Raw genomic sequence first — 13,845 nt, 5'->3', positions numbered from 1 at the left:
CTGTTATCTTATGATTGATTTCTAGTTGAGTCCATTGCGGTCAGAGAATACATTCCACATGAAGTCAATTCTTTTGGTTTTATTTTTTGAGGATTGGCCCAGAACGTAGTCTATTTTGGCATATCTTATGTGGGTGCTTCAGAAACAATGTGTATTATGCTACTGTTGAATGGTCTGTAAATGTTGACAGGTTCTGTTGCTTGATGGTGTCGTTGAATTTTTCTGTATTATTGCTGATTTTCTGTCTAGCTGTTCTATCAATTGATGATAGGCGGTGTTGAAGTTTCCAACTACAATTGTGCATAATTCGTCATTTCTCTTTTCCATTTTACAAGTTTTTGCTTTACATATTTTGCAGCTCTATTGATTGATACATAGACATTTAGGATTGCTATGTCTTGGTGGGTTGATCCTTTCATCATTATTTAATGTCCTCTCTGTCTCTGATAATTTTCTTTGCTCTGAAATTTATCTGATATTAATATAGCCAATCCTACTATCTTTTTATTAATGTTTGCATGGTGTATCTTTTCCCATCTTTTTACTTTCAGTCTTCCTATATTGCTATATTTGAAGTGAGTTTCTCGTAGACAGTGTACAGTTCAGTCATTTTTTTCCCACTCTACCAAGCTTTGTCTTTTGATTGATGAACTTAGGCCATTTACATATACTGCAGTTTTTGATATGTTAGAACTTTAGGTATGCCATTTTATATTTTATTTTTTGTTGGTTCTGTTTTTATTTATTTTTGTTTTCATTTTCCTGCCTCCCTTGGGTTACTTGAACATTTTTCAAAAATCCATTTTGATTTATCTATAGTGTTTATGCCCCCGTGTGTCTGTCAGTTTCTCATACTGTGGGGGCTTGTGTGTTGCTGCGATGCTGGAAGCTATGCCACCAGTGTTCAGATACCAGCAGGGCCACCTATGGAGGATAGGTTTCCGCTGAGCTTCCAGACTAAGACACACTAAAAAGAAGGACCCAGCAGTCTATTTCTGAAAAGCACTAGTCAGTGAAAACCTTATAAATAGCAGCAGAACATTGTGTGATATAGTGCTGGAAGATGAGCCCCTAGGTTGGAAGGCACTTAAAAGATGACTAGAGAAGAGCTGCCTCCTCAAAGCAGAGTTGACCTTAATGACGTTGATGGAGTCAAGCTTTTGGGACCTTCATTTGCTGATGTGGTAAGACTCAAAATGAGAAGAAACAGCTGCAAACATCCATTGATATTCAGAACCGGGAATGTATGAAGTATGAATCTAGGAAAATTGGAAATCATCGTAAATGAAATAGAACACATAAACATCAATATCCTAGGCATTAGTGAGCTAAAATTGACTGGTATTGGCCTTTTTGAATTGGACAATCATATAGTCTACTATGCTGGGAATGGCAACTTGAAGAGGAATGGTCTTGCATTCACTGTCAAAAAGAACATTTCAAGATCTATCCTGAAGTACAACGCTGTCAGTAATAGGATAATATCCATATGCCTACAAGGAAGACCAGTTAATATAACTATTATTCAAATTTACGCACCAATCTCTAAGGTCAAAGATGAAGAAATAGAACATTTTTATCAGCTGCTGCAGTCTGAAATTGATCGAACATGCAATAAGGATGCATTGATAATTACTGGTGATTGGAATGCGAAAGTTGGAAACAAAGAAGAAGGATCGGTAGTTGGAAAGTATGGCCTTGATAGAAACAATGCTGGAAATCGAATGATAGAATTTTGCAAGACCAACGACTTCTTCACTGCAAATACCTTCTTTCACCAACATAAACGGTGACTGTGCACATGGACCTCACCATATGGAACACACAGAAATCAAATTGACTATATCTGTGGAAAGAGATGATGGAAAAGCTCAATATCATCAGTCAGAGCAAGGCCAGGGCTGACTGTGGAACAAACCCTCAATTGCTCATATGCAAGTTCAAGCTGAAACTGAAGAAAATCAGAGCAAGTTCACGAGAGCCAAAAATATGACCTTGAGTATATCCCACCTGAATTTAGAGACCATCTCAAGAATAGATTTGACACACTGAACACTAGTGACCAAAGACCAGGTGAGTTGTGGAATGATATCAAGGACATCATACATGAAGAAAGCAAGAGATCATTGAAAAGACAGGAAAGAAAGAAAATACCAAGATGGATGTCAGAGGAGACTCTGAAACTTGCTCATGAATGTCAAGCAGCTAAAGCAAAAGGAAGAAATGATGAAGTAAAAGAACTGAACAGAAGAATTCAAAGGGCGGCTCCAGAAGACAAAATAAAGTATTATAATGACATGGGCAAAGAGCTGGAGATGGAAAACCAAATGGGAAGAACATGCTCAGCGTTTCTCAAGCTGGAAGAACTGAGAAAAAAATTCAAGCCTCGAGTTACAGTAGTGAAGGATTCTATGGGGAAAATATTAAACGACGCAGGAAGCATCAAAAGAAGATGGAAGGAATACACAGCCATTATACCAAAAAGAATTAGTCGATGTTCAATTGTTTCAACAAGTAGCATATGATCAGGAACCGATGGTACCGAAGGAAGAAGTCCAAGCTGCGCTGAAGGCATTGGCAAAAAACAAGGCTCCAGGAATTGACAGAATGTCAACTGAGATGTTTCAACAAACAGATGCAGTGCTGAAGGTGCTCATTCGTCTATGCCAAGAAATATGGAAGACAGCTTCCTGGCCAACTGACTGGAAGAGATCCATACTTAAGCCTATACCCAAGAAAGCCAATCCAACCAAATGCAGAAGTTATAGAACAATATCATTAATATCACACGCAAGCAAAATTTTGCTGAAGATCATTCAAAAACAGCTGCAGCAGTAGATCAACAGGGAACTGCCAGAAATTCAGGCCGGTTTCCGAAGAGGTCGTGGAACCAGGGATATCATTGCTGATGTCAGATGGATCCTGGCTGAAAGCAGAGAATATCAGAAGGACGTTTACTTGTGTTTTATTGACTATGCAGAGGCATTCAACTGTGTGGATCATAACAAATTATAGATAACATCGTGAAGAATGGGAATTCCAGAACACTTAATTGTGCTTATGAGGAACTTGTACATAGATCAAGAGGCAGTTGTTCATACAGAACAAGGGGATACTGACTGGTTTAAAGTCAGGAAAGGTGTGCGTCAGGGTTGTATTCTTTCGTCATACCTATTCAGCGTGTATGCTGAACAAATAATACGAGAAGCTGGACTATGTGGAGAAGAATGGGCATCAGATGACACAACATTGCTTGCTGAAAACGAAAAGGACTTGAAGCACTTATTGATGAAGACCAAAGACCACAGCCTTCAGTATGGCTTGCACCTGAACATAAAGAAAACAAAAATCCTCACAACTGGACCAGTGAGCAACATCATGATAAATGGAGAAAAGATTGAAGTTGCCGAGGATTTCATTTTACTTGGATCCATGATTAACACCCAAGGAAGCAGCAGTCAGGAAATCAGGACACATTGCATTGGGGAAGTCTGCTGCAAAGGACCTCTCTGAAGTGTTGAAAAGCAAAGGTGTCACCTTAAAGACTAAGGTGCACCTGACCGAAGCCATGGTCTTTTTAATCGCATCATATGCATGTAAAAGCTGGACAATGAGTAAGGAAGACCGAAGAAGAATTGACTATGGATTGTGGTGTTGGTGAAGAATGTTGAATATACCACGGGCTGCTAAAAGAACGAACAAATCTGTCTTGGAAGAAGTGCAACCAGAATGCTCCTTAGAAGCAAAGATGGCGAGACTGCGTCTTATATACTTTGAACCTGTTGTCAGGAGGGATCAGTCCCTGGAGAAGGACATCATGCTTGGCAGAGTACAGGGTCAGCGGAAAAGAGGAAGACCCTCAACGAGGTGGATTGACACAGTGGCTACAACAACGAGCTCAAGCATAGCAATGATTTTCAGGGTGGCGCAGGACCGGGCAGTGTTTCATTCCGTTGTGTATTGGGTCGCTATGAGTCGGAACCGACTCCACCCCACCTAAGAACAGCAACAGCATAGTGTTTATGATTATATCGCTTTGCATACATATTTTTTTAGTGGTAGCTCTAGGTATTACATTATGTATACGTAACTTACCCAAGTCTATTGATGTTAACATTTTCGCGGTTCAGGTGAAATGTAGAATCTGTATCTCTCTTTATGTCCTTTTATTCGCTCCCATTTGTAACTGTCTTATAATTCTTTTTTTTTTTTTTTTATAATTCTACCTACATTGAAAACTACATCAGATAGTGTTATAATTTTTTAACAGTCACATATAATTCAGAAAATTAAGAGATTAAGAGTCCATTTTATTCATCCGTAGTTTTACTCTTTCCAGTGTTCTTACTTCCTGATGTTCAAAGATTTCTTCTTTTATCATTTCTGTTCAGAGAAATTTAGTCATTCTTTTAGCGTAGGTTTCCCAGTGATTAATTTTCTTAGTTTTCCTTTTTCTGAGAATATGTTGATTTCCTCTTCATTATGAAGGATAATTTAACAGCATTTTGGGTTGACATTTATTAATTTGTTTTCCTTCAGCACTTGAAAAATGGTGGGCCACGTTATTCTGGCATTCATGCTTTCTGAGGAGAAATCCACTGTCGTTTGAATTGTTCTCCTCTAGACAGTAAGGCGTTGTTTCTCTCTTATTGTTTTCAAGATTATTCCTTTTTCTTTAGTTTTCAGAATTTTCTGTCTCTGATGTAAACCAATGACAAGACTATGGTGTGTCTTGCCATGGGTTTACCTGAGTGTATCTCATTTGTAGGTTGCTCAGCTTCTTGCATCTCCAGGTGAATGTCTTTAACCAAATTTGTAAAAATCTGAGCCATTATTTCTTCAAATTCTTTTTTCAGTCCCACCCTCTTTGTTTTCTACCCCCGGGACTCTGAAGAAATGGATGTTAGATCTTTTGCTATGGTCCCACTGGTTCTTGAAGCTATGTTCTTTTTATTATTTTTCATTCCATTTTCTTCTTGTTCAGATTGGAAAATTTTTATTTTTCTATCTTCAAGGTCACTGATTCTTTCCTTTGTTCTCTTCATTCTGCTTTTGAATTAATTGAGTTTTTCTTTTTTTTTATTTCGTTATACTTTTCAGTTCTAAGCTTTCATTTGGTTCTTCTTTATATCCTACTTATTTATTTAGAGGTACTATTTCTTTGCTGAGACTTTCTGTTTTTTCACTGGTTTCAAGCATTTTCATAATTACTCATTGAAGCATTTTCATGATGGCTGCTTTAAAATCCTTATCGGATAATTCTGACAGCTGTGTTTTCTTGGTATTGGTGTCCCTTGGTTATCTTTCTTGTTGAAATCTTCCTGGTTCTTGGTAGAACAAGTGATTTTCAGTTGCAACCTGAACGTTTCTGGTATTATAAGACTCTGGATCTTATTCACACCTTCTGTTTAGCTGGCCTTCTTTGACATTGTTTTGGCGGGTGAAATAGGGAATCTCCTTGTTACTGCCAAATGGGGAGAGAAGCTCAGTTTCCTCTCTCAGCCCCTGTTGAAACCTGGTGGTAGAGTGGTTGTCTTAGTCATCTAGTGCTCTTATAACTGAAATACCACAAGTGGGTGGCTTTAACAAAGAGAAATTTGTTGTCTCACAATCTAGTAGGTTAAAGTCCAAATTCAGGGTGTTAACTCCAGGAGACAGCTTTCTCCTTGTTGGATCTAGAGGAAAATTCCTTGTCATCAATCCTCCCCTATCAAGGAGCTTCTGAGGCACAGGGACCCCAGGTCCAAAGCATGCGTTCTGCTCCTGGTGCTGCTTTCTTGGTGGTATGAGGTCCCCTGTCTCTCGGCTAGCTCCTGTCTTTTATATCTCAAAAGAAATTGCCTCAAGACACAATCCAATCTTGTAGTTTGAGTCCTGCCTCACTAACACAACTGCCGCCCATCCTACCTCATTAACATCATAGAGAAAAATACAGAAAAATCACGCAATACCAGGAATCACGGCCCAGTCCAACTGATACACACATTTTTGGGGGGACATAATTCAATCCATGACAGGGGTTCTTCATTACTACCAGTTTAGGTGGGAGTTCAGGATCCCCACTAGGCCTCCACTGATACAACCCCTGCTGGGAGATGTTACTGCTGCCCATGTGGCATCCACTGACATCCTTGGGAGGAGGACCAGCCTTGGCACTGCTGGGCAATGGTTATTGCTAACCTTCTCTGAAGCCTCCTATGACATCATTCTAGCAGAGAGTGGAAGTCCAGTTTCCCAATGTGATCTCCATCGGGGTGGGGGGCTTGTTTCCATCCTTTGAGGATGAAAGTCCTATCTTCCCACTTGGCCTTTTCTGAGATAATGGGAATTAGGTGGCTTATTACATTCTGGCGAGAGCGGAAATCTGGGCTTCCCATCTGACCTTTGGTGGAACAGACAGTGGTGGGGCCACAGTGTTTTCTGAGTTGTCTGACTGGCGTAGAATGGTTATTGATTAAAAACTTTCTGTCTTGTTAAGCTACCCCTTTCCTAGTTTGGCTAGAGAGTAAGCTTTTGTTGGGTTTTATGTGCCGATTGGCATTTCTGGGTAGCTGCTTCTCCAGCATGTAGTCTGGGATTATGAGGCAGAGAAAATCCAGGGAACTCACCAGCACGTCATGTTCCTGGGGCCTCGAGGTTCCCAGCCGGTCTGCCTTCTTCCCTCCACCTTACAGAGTGTTCTTATTTATTTATTTCTTTATTTTTAATACAATGTTCAGGGCTTTTAATTGTACTTAATGTGAGGAATAAGGAAAAGGACATTTACATTTTTTTGAAGGCAGAAGTCTGAAATTAGTTTTTAAGATCCTGGGAGGACAGGTGATTTGGAGTAATGTTCTTTGAGGAGGGGACGTGGACTATCTAACGTCTCCCAGACACACATTCCTGATCCTGGAAACTCCAGAGGAGGGCTGATTCCCCATGAAGGGAGGCAGTAGGGGTGACCTGTCAGAGAAATCCCTGTGGTCCTCACGCCCCTGATGAGAGCCACTGCTGGGCAGCTGGAAACCAGAGTCAACCTGGCTGACATACAAGTGAGCAGACATTTCCACTGGCTCTGAAATTAAGCTGCCTGTGCTTTCTCTTTAAAGTCACGGTAAGCATCAGTGGCACACCCAGGCCCTCGTTTACCCACCAGACCTGCTTAAGCTGCTCTTTTTATTAAATTTTATTCCATTAAATAAACTGCTAATGATTCTTAGTGAAATGAACCAGACTCGCTCCCTCCTTATCTGAATGGGACAGATGAACAGCTGGGGAATTTCTGCCTGGACCTCAGCTGCACCCACCTCAGAGGCCTGTGCAACCCCTAGAGCTACATCTTCAAGAATTCGCTGCCCAGGGAGGAGGCAAAGGGCCTGGAGCTGGGCCCACGGGCTACTCCAGATGCCTGGGACATGCAGACATTCCGGAACTTTCTCTTTCATTAAGCAAATATTGATTTTCACCAAACTCTTCACTGGGACACAAACATAAGTGAGTCAGGCTCCAAACTGAAGGAGTTCACAGTCTCTGGGGAGACAGTTGCAATGCAGCTTGTTAAGTGCTGAAACGAAGGAAGCAAAAAGGGAAACAGAAGAAGTTCCTGAACCACAAAGGCTGTCCAGGGAGGCTTCCTGGAGGAGGAATCCTGTTAAGTGCAAATTAACTATGCCTCTGCCTTGCTGAAATCCCTCAGTAGCTCCCCTTTGTTGCTAGGAAGACCTAAGCTTTTATTGTGGCCTACAAGGTCCTCCCTCTCTAGACCTGCCGGCCACCCTAACCCCATCTGTGCCTCCGGCAGGGTGCTTCTGCTCCCTGCATTCATGGAACCGAGTCCTTCCCTGCCTGGAGGCTTCCTCAGGGGTCCTGTCCTCTGCCTGAAATGCATCTCAGCTCCTTCTAGGAGGCCATGGTATTGCCCTCTCACAGTACTATTCACAGTTTTATAACAGAGCTATTTGCATGCATGTCTGTTTAAGATCTTATCCCCACATCCTGTGTGACCTCTGTCACAGCAAGCATCTTGCCTTGTTTGGTCACCCCCCTGCCCCCCAGCTTCTGCCCTGTAAGCAGCACTTGATTGTGATTCAATTAATGTAGAAAGCGGACACTCAGTTTCCAGAGTCAGTCTGCAGGCACTATGGTAGGAACGGATCTGGGTGGGAAAGAACGACAGTGCTCTGAGAAGCGGGTATAGCCTTGCTGAGGTGTGGGTACCAGAGATGAAGCTGAGAGGTAAGCCCAGCTGGCTGAGGGACTTGGTGAGCCCTGTGAGGAAGCTGGGCCTGCTCCCACAGGGGGTGTGGGACAGCCTGGAGGAAAAGCCTTGGGGGCAATGCAGTGGGTGGGCTGGAGGTAAGGGGGCTTAGCTGCCATTGAGTCAGCCCCTGACTCATTTCAGCCCCATGCAGAGAGGAGTGAAACACCATCCCTGTGGCTGGCTGTAGGTCAGACTGTTGCAATCCATAGGGTTTTCATTGGCTGCTCTTTGGGGGTAGATCCAAGATTTTTTTTCCTAGTCTATCTTCCTAGTCCAGTCTGGAAGCTCAGCTGAAACCTGTCCACACACAAGCCTTCATGAACAGATGACTGGTGGCCACACATGGAGTGCACTGGCTGGGGATTGAACCCAGGTCTCCGGCATGGAAGGCGAGCATTCAACAACTGAATCATCAATGCCTCATGGGAAAGGCTTACAGAAAGAGGCAACTGCTTACACCAGGGCAGAGAAGAAGGTCTGGGTTTGTCCAGGGCCAGGTGAGCAGGGTCACTGCTGGCTTCTGAGGCTCCACATGCAAAGCTCCTGTGTTCTTCCCCCTGGAGGAGAGCATGAGGCCTGAGAAAGGGCTGTATGTCTGTGTAGTGAGCATGAGGCCTGAGACAGGGCTGTATGTCTGTGTAGTGAGCATGAGGCCTGAGACAGGGCTGTATGTCTGTGTAGTGAGCATGAGGCCTTAGACCAAGCTGTATGTCTGTGTAGTGAACATGAGGCCTGAGACAGGGCTGTATGTCTGTGTAGTGAGCATGAGGCCTGAGACCAAGCTGTATGTCTGTGTAGTGAGCATGAGGCCTGAGACCAAGCTGTATGTGTAGTGAGCATGAGGCCTGAGATGGGGCTGTATGTCTGTGTAGTGAACATGAGGCCTGAGACAGGAGTATATGTCTATGTATTGATCATGAGGCCTGAGACGGGGCTGTATGTCTGTGTGGTAAGCATGAGGCCTGAGACCAGACTGTATGTCTGCGTAGTGACCATTAGGCCTGAGACAGGGCTGTATGTCTGAGTGGTGAGCATGAGGCTTGAGACCCATCTGTATGTCTGTGTAGTGAGCATGAGGCCTGAGACCCGTCTGTATGTCTGTGTAGTGAGCATGAGGCCTGAGACCCGTCTGTATGTCTGTGTAGTGAGCATGAGGCCTGAGACAGGGCTGTATGTCTGAGTAGTGAGCATGAGGCCCGAGACCGGGCTGTATGTCTGTGTAGTGAGCATGAGGACTGAGACCGGGCTGTATGTCTGCGTATTGAGCATGAGGCCTGAGATGGGGCTGTAAGTTTGCGCAGCGAGCATGAGCCCTGAGGCAGAGCTGTACGTGTGTGTAGTGAGCATGAGGTCTGAGACCCGACTGTATGTGTGTGTAGTGAGCATGAGGCCTAAGACAGGGCCGTATGTCTGTGTAGTGAGCATGAGGCCTGAGACAGGGCTGTATGTCTGTGTAGTGAGCATGAGGCCTGAGACCGGGCTATATGTCTATGTAGGGAGAATGAGGCCTTAGACCAAGCTGTATGTCTGTGTAGTGAACATGAGGCCTGAGAGAGGGCTATATGTCTGTGTAGTGAGAATGAGTCCTGAGACAGGACTGTATGTCTGTGTAGTGAGCATGAGGCCTGATACTGGGCTGTATGTCTGTGTAGTGAGCTTGAGGCCTAAGACGGGGCTGTATGTCTGTGTAGTGAGCATGAGGCCTGAGATGGGGCTGTAAGTTTGCGTAGCAAGCATGAGCCGTGAGGCAGAACGGTATGTCTGTGTAGTGAGCTTCAGACCTGAGACCGGGCCACATGTCTATGTAGTGAGCATGAGGCCCGAGACTAGGCTGTATGTCTGTGTAGTGAGCGTGAGGCCTGAGACAGGACTTTATGTCTGTGTAGTGAGCATGAGGCCTGAGACAGGGCTGTGTGTCTGTGCAGTGAGCATGAGGCCTGAGACCGGGTTTGTATGTCTGTGTAGTGAGCATGAGGCCTGAGACCTGGCTGTATGTCTGTGTAGGGAGCATGGGGCCTGAGACAGGGTGGTGTGTCTGCATACTGGAGCATGAAGTCTGAGACCAGGGTGTATGTCTGTGTAGTGAGCATGAGGTCAGAGACGGGGCTGTACGTCTGTGTAGTGAGCGTGAGGCCTGAGATAGGGCTGTATGTTTGTGTAGTGAGCATGAGGCCTGGGATAGGACTGTATGTCTGTGTAGTGAGCATGAGGCCTTAGACCAAGCTGTATGTCTGTGTAGTGAACATGAGGCCTGAGAGAGGGCTGTATGTCTGTGTAGGGAGCATGAGGCCTGAGACAGGGTGGTGTGTCTGGGTACTGAGCATGAGGCCTGAGACCAGGCTGTATGTCTGTGTAGTGAGCACGAGGCCTGAGACTGGTCTGTATGTCTGTGTAGTGAGCATAAGCCCTGAGACAGGACTTTATGTCTGTGTAGTGAGCATGAGGCCTGACACAGGAGTATATGTCTGTGTATTGATCATGAGGCCTGAGACGTGGCTGTATGTCTGTGTGGTAAGCATGAGGCCTAAGACCGGACTGTATGTCTGTGTAGTGAGCATGAGGCCTGAGACAGGGCTGTATGTCTGTGTAGTCAGCATGAGGCCTGAGACCCGTCTGTATGTCTGTGTAGTGAGCCTGAGGCCTGAGACCGAGCTGTATGTGTAGTGAGCATGAGGCCTGAGACCGGACTGTATGTCTGTGTAGTGAGCATGAGGCCTGAGACCGGGCTGCATGTCTGTGTAGTGAACATGAGGCCTGAGACAGGAGTGTATGTCTGTGTATTGATCATGAGGCCTGAGACAGGGCTGTATGTCTGTGTGGTAAGCATGAGCCCTGAGACCGGACTGTATGTCTGCGTAGTGACCGTTAGGCCTGAGACAGGGCTGTATGTCTGAGTAGTGAGCGTGAGGCCTCAGACCCATCTGTATGTCTGTGTAGTCAGCATGAGGCCTGAGACAGGGCTGTATGTCTGCGTAGTGAGCATGAGGCCTGAGATGGGGCCGTAAGTTTGCGCAGCGAGCATGAGCCCTGAGGCAGGGCTGTACGTGTGTGTAGTGAGCATGAGGTCTGAGACCGGGCCGTATGTCTGTGTAGTGAGCATGAGGCCTGAGACAGGGCTATATGTTTGCGTAGTGAGCATGAGGCCTGAGACAGGGTGTAAGGCTGTGTAGTGAGCTTGAGGCCTGAGACCTGGTTGTATGTGTGTGTAGTGAGCATGAGGCCTGAGACAGGTCTGTAGGTTTTGTAGTGAGCATGAGGCCTGAGACAGGGCTGTACGTGGTTGTAGTGAGCATGAGGCCTGAGACAGCGTTGTACGTGGTTGTAGTGAGCATGAGGCCTGAGACCCGTCTGTATGTCTGTGTAGTGAGCATGAGGCCTGAGACAGGGCTGTATGTCTGTGTGGTAAGCATGAGGCCTAAGACTGGACTGTATGTCTGTGTAGTGAGCATGAGGCCTGAGACCCGTCTGTATGTCTGTGTAGTGAGCCTGAGGCCTGAGACTGGGCTGTATGTCTGTGTAGTGTGCTTGAGGCCTGAGATAGGGCTCTATGTCTGTGTAGTGAGCATGAGGCCTGAGACAGGGGTGTATGTCTGTATATTGATCATGTGTCCCGAGACGGGGCTGTATGTCTGTGTGGTAGGCATGAGGCCTGAGACGGGGCTGTATGTCTGTGTAGTGAACATGAGCCCTGAGACAGGACTGTATGTCTGTATAGTGAGTATGAGGCATGAGACCCGACTGTATCTGTGTAGTGAGCATGAGCCCTGAGACATGGCTGTGTGTCTGTGTAGTGAGCATGAGACTTGAGACAGGGCTGTATGTCTGAGTAGTGAGTATGAGGCCTGAGACCTGGCTGTATGTCTGTGTAGTCAGCATGAGGCCTGAGGCAGGGCTGTGTCTGTGTAGTCAGTATGAGGCCTGAGACAGGGCTCTATGTCTGTGTAGTGAGCATGAGGCCTGAGACAGGGCTCTATGTCTGTGTAGTGAGCATGAGACTTGAGACAGGGCTGTATGTCTGAGTAGTGAGTATGAGGCCTGAGACCTGGCTGTATGTCTGTGTAGTGAGCATGAGGCCTGAGACAGGGCTGTGTCTGTGTAGTGAGCATGAGGCCTGAGACAGGGCTGTATGTCTGTTTAGTGAGCATGAGGCCTGAGGCAGGGCTGTGTCTGTGTAGTGAGCATGAGGCCTGAGACAGGGCTGTATGTAGTTGTAGTGAGCATGAGGCCTGAAACCGGGCTGTATGTCTGTTTAGTGAGCATGAGGCCTGAGACAGGGCTGTATGTCTGTGTAGTGAGCATGAGGCCTGATACTGGGCTGTATGTCTGTGTAGTGAGCTTGAGGCCTAAGACGGGGCTGTATGTCTGTGTAGTGAGCATGAGGCCTGAGACGGGGCTGTATGTCTGTGTAGTGAACATGAGCCCTGAGACAGGACTGTATGTCTGTATAGTGAGTATGAGGCATGAGACCCGACTGTATCTGTGTAGTGAGCATGAGCCCTGAGACATGGCTGTGTGTCTGTGTAGTGAGCATGAGACTTGAGACAGGGCTGTATGTCTGAGTAGTGAGTATGAGGCCTGAGACCTGGCTGTATGTCTGTGTAGTGAGCATGAGGCCTGAGACAGGGCTGTATGTCTGTTTAGTGAGCATGAGGCCTGAGACAGGACTGTATGTCTGTGTAGTGAGCTTGAGCCCTGAGACAGGACTGTATGTCTGTGTAGTGAGTATGAGGCATGAGACCCGACTGTATCTGTGTAGTGAGCATGAGCCCTGAGACATGGCTGTGTGTCTGTGTAGTGAGCATGAGACTTGAGACAGGGCTGTATGTCTGAGTAGTGAGTATGAGGCCTGAGACCTGGCTGTATGTCTGTGTAGTCAGCATGAGGCCTGAGACAGGGCTCTACGTCTGTGTAGTGAGCATGAGGCCTGAGACAGGGCTGTATGTAGTTGTAGTGAGCATGAGGCCTGAAACCGGGCTGTATGTCTGTTTAGTGAGCATGAGGCCTGAGGCAGGACTGTATGTCTGTGTAGTGAGCATGAGGCCTGAGACAGGGCTGTATGTCTGTGTACTGAGCATGAGGTCTGAGACAGGGCTATATGTCTGTGTAGGGAGCATGAAGCCTGAGACGGGGTTGTAAGTCTACGTAGTGAGCATCAGGCCTGAGACAGGGCTCTCAGTGTGCGTAGTGAGGATGAGGCTTGAGACTGGGCCTTATGTGTGTGTAGTGAGCATGAGGCCTGATACTGGGCTGTATGTCTGTGTAGTGAGCTTGAGGCCTAAGACGGGGCTCTTTATGTCTGTGTAGTGAGCATGAGGCCTGAGACAGGGCGTTATGTGTGCATAGAGACTGTGAGGCCTGAGACAGGGCTGTATGTGTGTGTAGCGATCATGAGACCTGAGACAGGGCTGTATGTCTTTGTAGCCTGTATCTGTCATAGCCATCCTGGCCCCATCAGAAGGTATGTTGCACAGGCAGGCCTGGAAGCTTCTGGAGATACTCAGAGGGGCTCCCTGAGCAGGCCAAGAGCACTGGAGAACAGATGCCCTCCAAGCTATGGAGAAGCCTTGGTGGTTGAGGCACATGAAATACTGTGGCCAACCCCT

The 13,845-nt window shown here is 46.2% G+C and overlaps 1 protein-coding gene across 2 annotated transcripts in view; it reads left to right on the top strand.

The window, feature by feature from the left end:
• The window catches only part of TMEM273 (transmembrane protein 273), a 53,834-nt gene that overhangs the window by 9,990 nt on the left and 29,999 nt on the right, over window positions 1-13,845 (top strand). Inside the window, exon 1 of one of the 2 annotated variants that reach the window (XM_049855402.1) lies at window positions 7,935-8,739. The exons of the other annotated variant lie outside the window; for it this stretch is intronic. Coding sequence (XP_049711359.1) covers window positions 8,625-8,739 — 115 coding nt within the window. The 5' untranslated portion in view covers window positions 7,935-8,624. Of the gene's footprint in view, window positions 1-7,934; window positions 8,740-13,845 lie in introns of those variants that run through there. 2 annotated transcript variants of the gene reach the window in all.

This window comes from Elephas maximus, chromosome 16, assembly GCF_024166365.1.
Source record: "Elephas maximus indicus isolate mEleMax1 chromosome 16, mEleMax1 primary haplotype, whole genome shotgun sequence".
Lineage (NCBI taxonomy): Eukaryota > Metazoa > Chordata > Mammalia > Proboscidea > Elephantidae > Elephas > Elephas maximus.
The sequence above is the reverse complement of the archived record's forward strand: the minus strand, read 5'-3'. Positions and strand labels throughout refer to the sequence as shown.